The following is a 17,436-nucleotide window of genomic DNA, read 5'->3' on the forward strand; positions in this document are numbered from 1 at the left end:
TATCGGTATTGCTAAAGTCATTGTTGTTATTGTTAAAGTCATTGTTGGTATATGTTTTGTTATAGTCGTTGGTTTAGGTATTTCTAAAGTGATTGTTGTTATCGGTTTTGTTACAGTCATTGTTGTTATCAGTATTTTTATATATCAGTATTGTTATAGTCAGTTATTGTGGGCTAGTATGGACGGACATTAACATTTCATCTTTATTATTATAGTTATTTGTAGTGGTATTGTTATAGTCATTGTTGCTATCAGTATTGGTATATACCGGCATTGTTATAGGCATTGCTGTTATAGATATTGTTATAGTTATCGTTGTTAACAGTACTGTTATGGTTGTTGTTATCGGTATAGATATATATCTGTCTTGTTATAGGTATTGTTGTTATAGTCATTGATGTTAACGGTATTGTTAAAGTCGTTATCGGTATTGTTAATGCTATCGGTATTGTTATAGTCGTTGTTATCGGTATTGTTATATATCAGTATTGTTATAGGCATTGCTGTTATTGTTATAGTCATTGTTGATATCTGTATTATTAAAGTCATTGTTAACCAGTGTTGATGTGAACACTAATATTGATCTTGTTATTGTTGGAATTACAGTTATAGTCATGGTCAGCTGTGTGGATGCTGAGATAGTTAATTATCGGTATTGTTGTAGCTATTTAATGTCATTTATCATCTGCCAGTATCAATATCAGTGGCTCTTGGTGTGAACGGGGCTTTGCAGAAGTTCAGTGCAGCTGTATGTGTGTGTGTGTGTGTGTGTGTGTGTGTGTGTCCAGCATTCAGTAAACGGGTTCTGCTTACTTTGGCAGTCGCCCAGTCCATCTGTGTTTCCCTGCTCCACGTCCTGCTCGAACGGCCATCTGCGCACACGCACACACACACACACACACACACACACACACACACGCAGTGAGACGACTGGCTTCAACACCTCTATTTCACACTAGCTGACTTCAATCTCAAGTACATTTTCAAATAATAATACATGTTTGAGGGAACAAACGTCATTCAATATCATGTCAAAATGAAGCAGAAAACAAGATCCCAAATGTGCTGTGAATATGAATAAAACACTGCGCTTTACTACTGACTTCTGAATTGCTGGAATGATCCACAGTTTGCAGTATTATGACTTTAACTATCTGTTCTTTATCTATATTAAGTGCACAGTCTACATTATAAAGCACTATAAAAATCAAGATAATTTGAGCAGAATTGATGGCGGATGGATTGCAATATAATCACCAACTAGAGTGAAGTTGAGCTCAGATTTATTCAAACATATCTTTTTCCCCGTGATGCCTCTCAATGCTAAGCTCTGTTATCTGTATATGAGTGTGCAGAAAGACAATATAAGATTATAACGATGATGATCTCTGACGCTCCAGAGAGAAACAAACACACTCTTGCTTAAGGCATGTTTTAGAAAAGCTTCTGCTGAACTGTGGACACAGATCGTATCCCATAATCCTTTCCTAAGTCACTTTAGAACAATTACAGAGTTTGAGCTCAGATACCCTCCATCCGCTCCATTTCTAAAGAGTAAAAACTCAATCAGATGAGCAGTAATGCAGTGTATATGAGCAGTAATGTAGTGTATATGAGCTGTAATGCAGTGTGTGTGAGCAGTAATGCAGTGTGTATGAGCAGTAATGCAGTGTGTGTGAGCAGTAATGCAGTGTGTATGAGCAGTAATGCAGTGTGTGTGAGCAGTAATGCAGTGTATATGAGCTGTAATGCAGTGTATATAAGCTGTAATGCAGTGTGTGTGAGCAGTAATGCAGTGTGTGTGAGCAGTAATGCAGTGTATATGAGCAGTAATGCAGTGTGTATGAGCTGTAATGCAGTGTATATGAGCAGTAATGCAGTGTATATGAGCAGTAATGCAGTGTATATGAGCTGTAATGCAGTGTATATGAGCAGTAATGTAGTGTATATGAGCTGTAATGCAGTGTGTGTGAGCAGTAATGCAGTGTGTATGAGCAGTAATGCAGTGTGTGTGAGCAGTAATGCAGTGTGTATGAGCAGTAATGCAGTGTGTGTGAGCAGTAATGCAGTGTATATGAGCTGTAATGCAGTGTATATAAGCTGTAATGCAGTGTGTGTGAGCAGTAATGCAGTGTGTGTGAGCAGTAATGCAGTGTATATGAGCAGTAATGCAGTGTGTATGAGCTGTAATGCAGTGTATATGAGCTGTAATGCAGTGTATATGAGCAGTAATGCAGTGTATATGAGCTGTAATGCAGTGTATATGAGCCGTAATGTAGTGTATATGAGCAGTAATGCAGTGTGTGAGCAGTAATGCAGTGTATATGAGCAGTAATGCAGTGTGTGTGAGCAGTAATGCAGTGTATATGAGCTGTAATGCAGTGTATATGAGCAGTAATGCAGTGTATATGAGCTGTAATGCAGTGTATATGAGCAGTAATGCAGTGTATATGAGCAGTAATGCAGTGTGTGTGAGCTGTAATGCAGTGTATATGAGCAGTAATGCAGTGTATATGAGCAGTAATGCAGTGTGTGTGAGCAGTAATGCAGTGTATATGAGCTGTAATGCAGTGTATATGAGCAGTAATGCAGTGTATATGAGCTGTAATGCAGTGTATATGAGCAGTAATGCAGTGTATATGAGCTGTAATGCAGTGTATATGAGCAGTAATGCAGTGTATATGAGCTGTAATGCAGTGTATATGAGCAGTAATGCAGTGTATGTGAGCAGTAATGCAGTGTATATGAGCAGTAATGCAGTGTATATGAGCAGTAATGCAGTGTATATGAGCAGTAATGCAGTGTGTGTGAGCAGTAATGCAGTGTATATGAGCTGTAATGCAGTGTATATGAGCAGTAATGCAGTGTATATGAGCTGTAATGCAGTGTATATGAGCAGTAATGCAGTGTATATGAGCTGTAATGCAGTGTATATGAGCAGTAATGCAGTGTATATGAGCTGTAATGCAGTGTATATGAGCAGTAATGCAGTGTATATGAGCAGTAATGCAGTGTATGTGAGCAGTAATGCAGTGTATATGAGCTGTAATGCAGTGTGTATGAGCAGTAATGCAGTGTATATGAGCTGTAATGCAGTGTATATGAGCTGTAATGCAGTGTATATGAGCAGTAATGCAGTGTATATGAGCAGTAATGCAGTGTATATGAGCTGTAATGCAGTGTATATGAGCAGTAATGCAGTGTATATGAGCAGTAATGCAGTGTATGTGAGCAGTAATGCAGTGTATATGAGCAGTAATGCAGTGTATGTGAGCAGTAATGCAGTGTATATGAGCTGTAATGCAGTGTATATGAGCTGTAATGCAGTGTATATGAGCAGTAATGCAGTGTGTATGAGCAGTAATGCAGTGTATATGAGCAGTAATGCAGTGTGTATGAGCAGTAATGCAGTGTATATGAGCTGTAATGCAGTGTATATGAGCTGTAATGCAGTGTATATGAGCAGTAATGCAGTGTATATGAGCAGTAATGCAGTGTATATGAGCTGTAATGCAGTGTATATGAGCAGTAATGTAGTGTATATGAGCTGTACAGATCAGAAGCAGCCATGATGATCACATGATGACGCAGGCGTTCACAAACGCCACATGCTGCTCATTTAATACGTGATATAAATAAAGAGATGAATTACAGAGCCGTTCTGGGGTCAAACACTCTTTTTTTCCAGATGAGAAGCTCCAGCGGCTCAAACCACAATCCCATCATGCCTCTGGGTAGAGTGACATCAGCGCTGGCGGCTGTGATCTATAATTACAGGCCTGAGAGCGAGGCACTTACTTTGCATCAGATGTGATTTCTCTGCAGGCGCCCTCGGACACCCAGCCGCAGTACGGGTCTCTGGAGGCGATACAGGACCTGACAGAGACACACGGGACACTGTTATAGAGACACAGAGCAATTGAACTGAGGAGGGTTAGTGTGGACACTAGCGAGGGGAAGATTTAGGGTGCTTTCGGTTAAATCTAATGTTGTCTGTTTGGTGTGGTTGGTTTGTTCAGGTGTGACAGCAGCTTGTGTTCAGGTGTGCACCAAACGTGGACCAAACATCTGAAGCTCAGACTGCTGGAGGAGGGGGAGCACGGCGCTTTCACACCAGGCTTTCTGCAGGTCACATTTAAGACTTTTGAAAAGATCTTTATTATGTATTTTTAGACGTATACTGGGCTGAACACTGAGGAGTTTTTTTCTTAGGCTCAGATTTTCCTGCGACAGGTGAACTCTGTCAGTGCTGGACACACTGGATTATAGATATCCTGAAGACTGACACACTGACACTCACATCTAAACACATGATGATCACTAGCAAATGAAAGACGTGTTCAAACAGGTTTAAAAGAATTAAAAAGAAAGAAAGACTGATGAATAGTGTGATCTGCACGCACTTCTTGCACTTTCCATGGCGCTGGCAGCGCGCGAGCGGGACTCGAACCACACAGGAGCTGAAGGCCACGAACAGAGATCGGCTGCGGCTGTCGATCTGCATACTGATGATGCGCTTATCCTCCACACCGTCAATACTGCACCTGCACACACACACACACACAGCAGAGCGTCAGTCCTACACCTGCGAGGCGCAACAACCGTAAACTCTTTCATTAGTTTCATTGGTTAGTTTTCAAAAAAGTTTGTGAGATATCTGTGCCAAAAGGGGTTAAAGCCAATCATTTGTAAACGCATCTGCAGAGTAAGCATGACATAGTAAACATTACACGTATCTGTGACTCCGTTATGCTTGGTTTGTTTACTGATGGTTGCTAAGTTACCAATACCACAGTGAGCTGCTCTAACAGCAACAGAAATGCACTGAATGGTTTCTTTTTTGCAAACTGAACAGATTGGCTTCATGTTACGATGGAAACTAGCTGCAGTTCCTATAGTAGTCTGACAGAGAGACAACATTTGGTACTGTTAAAGGAATTGTTATCAGTTACAATAGCTGTTATTGTCATAGTTATCACCGGTTGGTACAGTCACTGATATAGTTATCTGTATTGTTATATGTCGGTATTGTTATAGTCATTGTCATCTGTATTGTTATATATCAGCATTATTATAGTCATTGCTGTTATCGGTATTGTTATATATCAGTATTGTTATATATCAGTATTGTTATATATCAGTATTGTGACATATCAGTATTGTTATAGTCATTGTTGTTATTAGTATTGTTATATATCAGTATTGTTATATATCGATATTATCATAGTCGTTGTTATCGGTATTGTTATATATCGCAATGTTATAGTCATTGTTGTTATCGGTATTGTTATATATCGCAATGTTATAGTCATTGTTGTTATCGGTATTGTTATATACCGCAATGTTATAGTCATTGTTGTTATCAGTATTGTTATATATTGATATTGTTATAGTCATTGTTGTTATCAGTATTGTTATATATTGATATTGTTATAGTCATTGTCATCTGTATTGTTATATATTGGTATTGTTATAGTTGTTGTAATCTGTGTTGTTATATATCAGTATTGTTATAGTCATTGTTGTTATCGGTATTGTGATATATCGGTATTGTTATAGTCATTGTTGTCATCTGTATTGTTATATATCAGTATTGTTATAGTCATTGTCATCTGTATTGTTATATATCAGTATTGTTATAGTCATTGTCATCTGTATTGTTATATATCAGTATTGTTATAGTCATTGTTGTTATCGGTATTGTGATATATCGGTATTGTTATAGTCATTGTTGTAATCTGTATTGTTATATATCAGTATTGTTATAGTCATTGTCATCTGTATTGTTATATATCAGTATTGTTATAGTCATTGTTGTCATCTGTATTGTTATATATCGGTATTGTTATAGTCATTGTTGTCATCTGTATTGTTATATATCGGTATTGTTATAGTCATTGTCATCTGTATTGTTATATATCGGTATTGTTATAGTCATTGTTGTTATTAGTATTGTTATATATCAGTATTGTTATATATCGATATTATCATAGTCGTTGTTATCGGTATTGTTATATATTGCAATGTTATAGTCATTGTTGTTATCGGTATTGTTATATATCGCAATGTTATAGTCATTGTTGTTATCGGTATTGTTATATATCGCAATGTTATAGTCATTGTTGTTATCGGTATTGTTATATATCGCAATGTTATAGTCATTGTTGTTATCAGTATTGTGATATATTGGTATTGTTATAGTCATTGTTGTTATCGGTATTGTTATATATCGCAATGTTATAGTCATTGTTGTTATCAGTATTGTGATATATTGGTATTGTTATAGTCATTGTTGTTATCGGTATTGTTATATATCGCAATGTTATAGTCATTGTTGTTATCAGTATTGTTATATATTGATATTGTTATAGTCATTGTTGTTATCAGTATTGTTATATATTGATATTGTTATAGTCATTGTCATCTGTATTGTTATATATTGGTATTGTTATAGTTGTTGTAATCTGTGTTGTTATATATCAGTATTGTTATAGTCATTGTTGTTATCGGTATTGTGATATATCGGTATTGTTATAGTCATTGTTGTCATCTGTATTGTTATATATCAGTATTGTTATAGTCATTGTCATCTGTATTGTTATATATCAGTATTGTTATAGTCATTGTCATCTGTATTGTTATATATCAGTATTGTTATAGTCATTGTTGTCATCTGTATTGTTATATATCGGTATTGTTATAGTCATTGTTGTCATCTGTATTGTTATATATCGGTATTGTTATAGTCATTGTCATCTGTATTGTTATATATCGGTATTGTTATAGTCATTGTTGTCATCTGTATTGTTATATATCAGTATTGTTATAGTTGTTGTCATCTGTATTGTTATATATCGGTATTGTTATAGTTGTTGTCATCTGTATTGTTGTATATCAGTATTGTTAAAGTTGTTGTCATCTGTATTGTTATATATCAGTATTGTTATAGTTGTTGTCATCTGTATTGTTAAATATCGGTATGGTTATAGTTGTTGTCATCTGTATTGTTGTATATCGGTATTGTTATAGTTGTTGTCATCTGTATTGTTATATATCAGTATTGTTATAGTTGTTGTCATCTGTATTGTTATATATCAGTATTGTTATAGTTGTTGTCATCTGTATTGTTGTATATTGGTATTGTTATAGTTGTTGTCATCTGTATTGTTATATATCAGTATTGTTATAGTTGTTGTCATCTGTATTGTTATATATCAGTATTGTTATAGTTGTTGTCATCTGTATTGTTGTATATTGGTATTGTTATAGTTGTTGTCATCTGTATTGATATATATTAGTATTGTTATAGTTGTTGTCATCTGTATTGTTATATATCGGTATGGTTATAGTTGTTGTCATCTGTATTGTTGTATATTGGTATGGTTATAGTTGTTGTCATCTGTATTGTTGTATATCGGTATTGTTATAGTTGTTGTTATCTGTATTGTTATATATCAGTATTGTTATAGTTGTTGTCATCTGTATTGTTATATATCGGTATGGTTATAGTTGTTGTCATCTGTATTGTTGTATATTGGTATGGTTATAGTTGTTGTCATCTGTATTGTTGTATATCGGTATTGTTATAGTTGTTGTTATCTGTATTGTTGTATATCTGTATTGTTATAGTCATTGTCAGTTATTGTGGGCTGGTGTGGACACTGACATTAACATTTTATTTTTATGATTATAGTTATTTTTAGTGGCATTGTTAAAGTCACTGTTGCATAGTTTCACAGACAGACAGCAGAGGCTGCGGATCAGATCAGATGTTGCTGATGGTCATTTCTGATGGCCGATATATATATATATATATATATATATTTATCTACTGTGTCACCAAAAACACTGAGGCCACGTCTATGAGCTATATGATAAATTGACTGATTATTGCAGGTGTCTAATGCTGTGTGGATTTAAACATGTATAACTCACAGTAACAAGCCTCTGCTGTGCTTAACTGTAATAACTGCTATAATAACTGATACATGTCATAGAGCGCAGCACGGACTGGCAGTGTTGTGCTGTTTTTCCAGTGTGTGTGCGCGTGTGTGTGTCAGCAGATATCAGAGACTCTGTTGGCTTTAATCATTCAGCACACACACTGCTCAGCAGCAGCGCTCTTTAATTTACTGACCGCGCGCTGAAACCTGATAAAGGGCTCTGGAATACACACTTCTCTGCGTTGTAGACGTTCAGCTCCTCCAGGAACAGGCTGTCGTTCAGGGCGCCGCTGCGGATCTTAGCCAGAAACTTCAGGACGATTCCTCGCTCAGAGCCCAGGAAGACCACCGTATGGTTATTGTGCGGCCCGGCGGCGTTATCCACTGCGATACGAGTGAGCCGGTACCTGACACACACACACACACACACACACACACGGGTTACGCTGGAATCTCAGCCTCCTGCTGAAGCAGAAATGAAAGCATTATCTGGCGCCCGCCGCTCCAATTACCCAGCTCATCTCAGTTAATCAAATGTATGTTTCATTTCCAAATCACTATGCAAATACAGTTTCATGCTAATTAAAACAGGCAGGATGGAAATATATAACGACAAATAAATGACACACATATTCTCTTCATCTTTTCACATCTCGGGAGTCTTTGAAGCGCTGTAATCTCCGAGAGGAACAGACACGCCGCTTCTCCAGCTAATGTCTTATCAGTCATTCACTTTTACTGGGGCACATTTACACACACACACACACACACACACCACACACACACACAAACGCGCACACACACACTCACGCCTGTTGAAAGAGTCTCGCTCCTGCATGAGCACACTGCATTAGGGTCTGCAGATGCCGGAGCTCCTCTTCTGTTGAGGAACAGTCAGTGGTGTTTCTCCTGCCGGCTGGAGCTTCTGGAATGTTCTCCATCATTCTCCTCCTCTATTAATGCTCCTGACACTCACCTCACCGTGAGCTCCAGGAACAGTCAGACATGATTCTCCAGTAATGTTCAGATGCTGATATCCTGCACTCACCTCACCATGGTCTTGAGGAACCAGGGCCGGTTGGCGATGGCGGGCACGGCCTCCTCCATCAGCGGGTGGGCTTTGATGAAGCTCAGAGAATCGTCCGGAAACTCACTCGACACTTTAAACTTCTCCACGGAGGACGAGCCGGCACACACACCCGGCCTGAAGAGCACAGAGAACACACTCGGCATCATTAATCATCATCACCATCATCATCATCATCATCATCATCATCATCACTATCATCACTATCATCACTATCATCATAATCTTCATCATCATCATCATCATCATCATCATCATCACTATCATCATAATCTTCATCATCATCATCATCATCAATAGCGTCATCACTATCATCACCATCATCATCATCATCATCATCATCATCACTATCATCACTATCATCACTATCATCATAATCTTCATCATCATCATCATCATCATCATCATCATCACTATCATCATAATCTTCATCATCATCATCATCATCATCATCATCACTATCATCACCATCATCATCATCATCATCATCATCATCACTATCATCACTATCATCACTATCATCATAATCTTCATCATCATCATCATCATCACCATCATCATCATCATCATCATCACCATCATCATCATCATCATCACTATCATCACTATCATCATAATCTTCATCATCATCATCATCATCATCACTATCATCATAATCTTCATCATCATCATCATCATCAATAGCGTCATCACTATCATCTTCATCATTATTCAGCATCACTATCATCAGCATCTTCATCATCATCATCTTCATTATCTTCATCATCGTCATCTTTAAAAGCTTTATCATCTACTTTCATTGTCATCTTTATCATTTTCATCATCATCATCTTCATCATCTTCATCACCATCATTAACATCTTCATCACCATCATCATCAACATCTTCATCACCATCATCATCTTCATCATCATCACCATCATCTTCATCACCATCATCATCAACATCTTCATCACCATCATCATCATCATCATCATCATCACTATCATCATAATCTTCATCATCATCATCATCAATAGCGTCATCACTATCATCTTCATCATTATTCAGCATCACTATCATCAGCATCTTCATCATCATCATCTTCATTATCTTCATCATCGTCATCTTTAAAAGCTTTATCATCTACTTTCATTGTCATCTTTATCATTTTCATCTTCATCATCTTCATCACCATCATTAACATCTTCATCACCATCATCATCTTCATCATCATCACCATCATCTTCATCACCATCATCATCATCACCATCATCATCATCATCATCATCATCATCACCATCATCATCATCATCATCATCATCATCACTATCATCATAATCTTCATCATCATCATCAATAGCGTCATCACTATCATCTTCATCATTATTCAGCATCACTATCATCAGCATCTTCATCATCATCATCTTCATTATCTTCATCATCGTCATCTTTAAAAGCTTTATCATCTACTTTCATTGTCATCTTTATCATTTTCATCTTCATCATCTTCATCACCATCATTAACATCTTCATCACCATCATCATCTTCATCATCATCACCATCATCTTCATCACCATCATCATCTTCATCATCTTCACCATCATCTTCATCACCATCATTATCAACATCTTCATCACCATCATCACCATCATCATCTTCACCATCATCATCTTCATCATCATCATCAACATCTTCATCACCATCATCATCTTCACCATCATCTTCATCACCATCATCATCAACATCTTCATCACCATCATCATCATCACCATCATCTTCACCATCATCTTCATCACCATCATCATCAACATCTTCATCACCATCATCATCTTCACCATCATCTTCATCACCATCATCATCAACATCTTCATCACCATCATCATCAACATCTTCATCACCATCATCTTCATCACCATCATCATCAACATCTTCATCACTATCATCATCATCACCATCATCTTCATCACCATCATCATCATCATCTTCATCACTATCATCATCATCACCATCATCTTCATCACCATCATCATTATCACCATCATCTTCATCACCATCATCACCATCATCTTCATCACCATCATCATCATCATCAACATCTTCATTACCATCATCATCATTATTAATCATCTTCCTCATTATCCTCATCATCTTTATCATCACCATCTTCATCATCATCATCCTCATCATTAATCATCTTCATCTTGTGATCTTAATGCTTTTAATCTTCATCATCATCATCACTGACAGAACAGTACAGAACTATAGGGTGTGTGTGTGTGTGTGTGTGTGTTATAGAGTGTACTCTGTGGTTCAGTGAGCAGCAGATCTGAGTGTTCTAGCAGCAGCAGCAGACTGTCTCCAGCAGGGGAATCAGCATAACATTAGAACACACACCCGCTCTCTCATTAACACTTGACCTCGTTACACACACACACACCCTCATTTTATGTTAATCAGCGCAGGCCATACTCCTGCCGTCTGTCCGTCACACACACACACACACACACACATGGAGGAGCAGAAGCACTCCAGATCCACACACACACACACACGCCGGCTGTATTATCACTAGTAGTTATCATACTACACACATACAGCACTGCATGAATGAGGACTCGCTGCTTTGAACGTCTATAGTTAGTCCATCTCTCAGTCAATATACACAATATATTTTAGTGCATTACAGACATGAATCAGTTCTCTTCATTAAATAAGAGTTATGTTACTGAACATCTTCATGAAACAGTGAGACAGCACATTTACATTCAAACCAGTTATTGCACAATATTACTAACTACAACATTTCAACTCAATTTGATTGGTTTCTCTTGATTTTCCTCTGTATTAAACCGCATTTAATATTTCCTCCAGCGTATGCACGTGTGTGTCTAATTGTTGCGCTGTGATCTTCAGTGTTTGTTAGATGAGTTTGTCTTTGCTGTTGACTGATCTACTGTATCTGCACACAGATCTGATGTAAAAGAGAGATGATCAGTGTGTCCAGCACTGTACAGTATTGAGCATTACACCAACAGCAGAGCCGGAATCTACTGCACACCATTCTCAGATCATCTGAACTCATGGATCTGTGCAGGAGATGATGATTCAAGAGTTCACCCTCAGCTGATGAGCGATCATAAAGTGTGTTTGGCATGCTGTCCGGGAGAGAGCTAGTGAACAGATAGTGATCACTCTTAAGAGATAACTACTGACTAGCAGCATGTCTATGTGCTGATTAGTCAATTAACTTAAGCTGCAAGTTTTTGGACGGAAGGAGGAAACCGAGGAACCCGGGGGAAACACATGTGAGCACGGGGAGAACATGTAAACTCCGCACAGAAACGTCAGCTGGCTTGGTAAGGATTAGAACCAGTGACGTTCTTGCTGTGAGGGAACAGTGCTAACCACTGCGCCACCGTGCCACACATCTAGGAAAGAGCAGGAGGAGTAGGGGTGGAGGGGGGATTCTTCAAAATGAGGATGGCTGTGATAAGGAGCTGAGGGTATTTATAGTGGCTTAGGAATCGTCTAATTGGTCAATCATAAGCATAGAATAATGCAGGACCGGCTGTGATCAATCATAAGCACCTGATCCTCTCGACGTTACTTTATAAACAAACTTCACTGACTGCACAACATGATTATTCTGCCATATTATGATTTCATAAATATTAATGTTGGTCTGAGCTGCTTTAAGGCAAGAATTACAGCTGAACATGGAGAAAACTGATCAACAATTTTTACTGTAATGTGGTATTTACATATGCAAATCATCTATTCATCAAATACAGACGAGTTTGCATAGGATTGGTAATTTAATTCATTTGGCAGATTCCTTCATTAAAACTGTTTGTTGTCACTGTCACTGCTGTCTGACTGTGCCTGACAACCAAACATGTGTGTGTGTGTGTGTGTGTGTGTGTGTGTGTGTGTGTGTGTGTGTGTGTGTGTGTGTGTGTGTGTGTGTGTGTGAGTATGTGTGTGTGAGAGACATGTGTACCTGGGTTTGGGCACCCTCTCCTCGGGCACAGGTGTCCAGGTGGAGTCAGGTGATTTCTGCTCTTTGAAGCGTCCGGTGAAGGCCAGAGCGATCTCTGACATGTCATACGCACACACAGCTGATCCCGGAATACTGGAACACACAGTAATCACACACACACTTTAGACAGAATAACACACTGGCAATCAGTCGTGTGTGTGTGTGTGTGTGTCTGCAGACGACAACTGTGTTTGTATTGACTAATGTAATGTTATACTCTAATATATTACTGTGAAGCATCCGGTAGAAAATATCCATTCAATCAGATTTATCCGGGAATAACATGCCTTGGAAATCTTGTGATCGACCAATCAGAATTAATTATTCCAGAGAGCCTTGTAAGACTACTTAAAGAGCACCTGTTATGCAGAAATGACTCTTATAAGAGGTTTAACCCAGTAATGTGTGTGTGTGTGTGTGTGTGTGTGTCAGCAGTGTGTGAGGATCTCCAGCAGCCTCTAATGCTCAACATGAGTGAATTCTGTTTGCTCTAATCAGACTTGATGCAGAAACACTTTGATTTGATGGTTAAAGCCCCGCCCAATAGTGCCCATCCCTCCATCTCATTAGCATGCCCAGCAGCCCTGAGTGAGAAGCAGCCGTCTGATCATTAGCCATTAGAGTGTTTGAGCTGCTGAAGATGACGTCAGAGACAGCAGAGAGTGTGTTGTGACCTGTTGTAGGGTGTGGAGAAGGTGGCCATGACCACGTCTCGTCCGCTGATGTGTATGACGTCGGTCACGGCCTGCAGGATGTTGAAGTAGAAGTGTGAGTCTCCAGGAATGGAGCAGTTCAGGCGCGTCTTCAGGAAAGATGTCCACTGTTTCTCCAGCACACGCTGAGAGCCGCCGCTGTCGCTCTTACACACACGCGCCACACGCGGAAACACCACCTGACACACACACACACACACCATATATGAATATAAGACCACAGCATTGTCTAGATGCAGTCAGTTCTCCAGTGCTCAACATAACATCAACATCACCACTTCAACACACAGCAGATCCACTCTTTCTGTCTTGCTTCTAGTCCAAATGTCTACAAACTTTTAAATCCAGAAGCATTTTCAAGACTAGCAAAACAGATAGTCAGAAATGTACAGAAATACTGAGTCAGAATGAAGAGAGTTTCCCCTGAAAACAAGCAGAGTAATCTGACAATGAGGGAAGCAGAATCATTGTTTGCTTGAATGTTTTCGCTTTAAAATAGTGATGCCCAGATCCGGTCTCGCAGTTTCAGACTCGATCAGAATCAGACATTACCTCCGATCAGGACTCAAATATGTATGTATATATAAATTGTCATTATTTTGAACACATCTATAGTTCTGCGGTGGTGCAGAGTTAGAGCTCTGTCTTGTCTTCTCACAGAAACAGCAGGGCGTGTGGTGTGACATCACTGTGTTGCAGAGATGCTATCGGTTATACACAGTTAAAGTAGAACACAGAAGCAGAAAGCGTGAGCATGTCTGCAGACTGGAGGTATTGTAAAGTTGATGATGACAACATTGCCACAGCAAACTGTGAGATATGTATGCTTGGGATTGCAAGAGGTAGAAAGGAAACGGCTACATTTACCACAACAAACAGATAATGCAGCTCAGAAACAACACATGGAATAAGAACATCCTGGACCTGTGTCTTCACTGTTCTTTATAGTCTTTTTTATGTATTATAGAGGTATCGCATCGGCTTTCAGTATCAGTAGATACTCAAAATCAAATGACTTGGACATCCCTACTTTAAAATAAGATTCATTTACAATCAAATTCAGCTTTTTAATTTCCCTCATGGGACTATATTCTGTATTCAGCATGTGTTAGATGATCATATAAATATGATGATCATATAAATATCCACCTTTGCAGCTTTACTGAAGTGATATTGGCAAGACTGCAATTACTTCATTAAAACCTGACAACCCAAGCTTGATGAAACCCACAACTACAGATTTCCTTTTGCACTTATAACTACAGTATTTATTATACATGATGCTGTTTTCTGTAAAGGAGCTGTATTCTTTGTATTCTATATTCAAATCTATTAGTGCTGTCAAATGATTAATTGTGATTAATCTTGATTAATCTACAGTTTTTTTCTGGAGAAAGTCTGATGTGTTTTATTTGGGCTAGAATAAAAGCAGTGTTTAATAGTGTTAAAGTCATGTTAAGCTCAATATTATTGGCCCCTTCAGCAATATTAGTGTTGGATTGTCTCCAGAACAAACCACTGTTATACAATGACTTGCCTAATTACCCTAACTTTACCCTGATTACCCTAGTGAAGCCTTTACATGCCACTGTAAGCTGAACACTAGTGTCTTGAAGAATATCTAGTCTAATATTATTTACTGTCATCATGGAGAAGAGGAAACACATCAGCTATTAGAGATGAGTTATGAACACTGTTATGATTAGAGATGTGCTGAACAGAACTCATTTAACAGAAATTATATACAAGAGGGTGAAGAATTCTGACTTCAGCTGATTATACAGTCAAGCCCGAAAGTATTGACACTCCTGACAAATTCTGACTTAAAGTTACTGTTGTTTATCCAGCAAGTTTAATATTGACTGTAAATGCTCCAGGCTTCTCACAAAAGATAATAGGACGATGTGCAAGAGGCGTCATTGTGGAAAATAATATTTACCAGCTCTTATTTACATTTAAACACAAACTTTCTGCATAATTGTGGACCTGAATATTATTTAATCAGTTGGAAGGTGTGAAAGTGTCTCTCAGCCACTCTCAGTTCTCTACCCGTAGCTCATATATGAAAAACACTGGAGAGCCCTGATGTCAACCCAGTGCGCTTCACCAAACACACAGCACAGAAGGGAAGTAACGAAGCACATATTCTTCCCTACTGTATTAAGTAGATACAGTATTTCTCCACCCAGGCTCATTCTGAAAACATAGACTCATGGACGTTTCTGGAGACTGCGATATACGTCGTGGGTGGTACGTATTCTTGCTGTTTTTCATTTCACAAATCCACGAGAGGCCGCGGTGTGCACTTTTTCGTATCTCAAATGTCTTTTGTGAGAGCTGATCACGCCGCTGTTCTCATGTAAACCCACCAGAGACCGCTGTCGACTGACCGTCTGTCTGACTGACTGAATGGCTAATCGGCCAATCGACTGACCCACCCTCCTCCTTCCCTAAACCCAACCAATTTTATTGATTAACCCGCCCACCCCCTTCCCTAAACCCAACCAATGATTCACAAAAGCCGTCCAGAAAAGGAAAAGCCCTCGTCTCATTTTGACCATGTTTGCTGATGTTACCACATTCTCACCCTGTTGTTCACTCGTTCACTTTATGTTTTGGATTCTGTTTTTGTCTAACCTGATTTCTGCAATCGCTCTTCCCCAGACTCGAACACGGTTGTGGTCAACTCCTCTCTGCGTCTCAGGTCTGCCGATGTACACGATGAGCTAACTGGACGAGCTGGTTGCAGCAGGAAAGCCCTCCGCATGGAGGTAAGCGGTCAGCTGGGAAGCGCCAGAAGTAACGGCGTCACACCGCCCTGTAGCGTTCACTTAAGAAATGGAATGCAGCCATACGCACCTCCGGCTACATAATCCGCGCTCTCCAGAAACGTCCTCATGACTGTGTGTATAGAATGAGCCTGTGTAGATTTTTCTGGCATCAGTACTTTACTCCACTGTTTATTTTCTGACAACTTTTTACTTTTACATTTTTACACAATTATCTGCACTTTCTACTCCCTAGTTTTTGGTTGATACTTTCGTTTTCATGTGTTCAGTGGCTACTCTACAACATCAGAAAGGTCCGACCCTTCCTATCTGAACATGCAGCTCAACTCCTTGTTCAAGCTCTTGTTCTCTCCAGACTGGACTATTGCAACTCTCTACTAGCCGGGCTTCCAGCTAACTCTATCAAACCTCTTGTGGTCTTTAATGAAGCTAAAAGAGCACATGTCACTCCGCTGCTCATCCGTTTGCACTGGCTGCCAGTTGCTGCTCGCATCAAATTTAAAGCTCTGATGTTTGCCTACAAAGTGACTTCTGGCTTTGCTCCTTCTTATCTGCTCTCACTTCTGCAGATGTATGTGTCCTCCAGAAACTTGCGTTCTGTGAATGAACGTCGCCTCGTGGTTCCATCCCAAAGAGGGAAGAAATCACTTTCCCGAACTCTCGCGCTCAATCTGCCCAGTTGGTGGAATGAACTCCCTAACTGCATCAGAACAGCAGAGTCACTCGCTGTCTTCAAGAAACCACTAAAAACTCAACTATTTAGTCTCCACTTCCCTTCCTAATCTACAATTGCCTCTCTGGATATCACACTAACTGTACTCAAACAAAAAAAAAATGTACTAATACTTTATACATTAGTGCCTACAGCACTTCTTCATTGTT

The 17,436-nt window shown here is 39.0% G+C and overlaps 2 protein-coding genes across 5 annotated transcripts in view; one reads left to right on the forward strand and one right to left on the reverse strand.

Moving 5' to 3' along the window:
* sema6a (sema domain, transmembrane domain (TM), and cytoplasmic domain, (semaphorin) 6A) overlaps nt 1–17,436 on the reverse strand; it is a 95,852-nt gene that overhangs the window by 18,607 nt on the left and 59,809 nt on the right. For all 4 annotated transcript variants that reach the window (XM_087262853.1, XM_087262852.1, XM_087262851.1 and 1 more), the window contains 7 exon segments: nt 13,727–13,944; nt 13,014–13,145; nt 8,992–9,147; nt 8,177–8,350; nt 4,404–4,544; nt 3,799–3,876; nt 814–872 (listed from right to left, as the gene is read on the reverse strand). In XM_087262853.1, the coding sequence (XP_087118979.1) occupies nt 814–872; nt 3,799–3,876; nt 4,404–4,544; nt 8,177–8,350; nt 8,992–9,147; nt 13,014–13,145; nt 13,727–13,944 (958 nt within the window).
* On the forward strand, nt 870–6,047 carry LOC148679663 (uncharacterized). Its single transcript, XM_088651069.1, has 2 exons — nt 870–3,933; nt 4,020–6,047. Exon 1 carries the CDS (start codon nt 2,295–2,297, stop codon nt 3,570–3,572), a length of 1,278 nt encoding a protein of 425 aa, XP_088507195.1. The 5' UTR covers nt 870–2,294; the 3' UTR covers nt 3,573–3,933; nt 4,020–6,047.

This window comes from Danio rerio, chromosome 8, assembly GCF_052040795.2.
Source record: "Danio rerio strain M-AB ecotype USA chromosome 8, GRCz13ab, whole genome shotgun sequence".
Classification (NCBI taxonomy): Eukaryota; Metazoa; Chordata; class Actinopteri; order Cypriniformes; family Danionidae; genus Danio; species Danio rerio.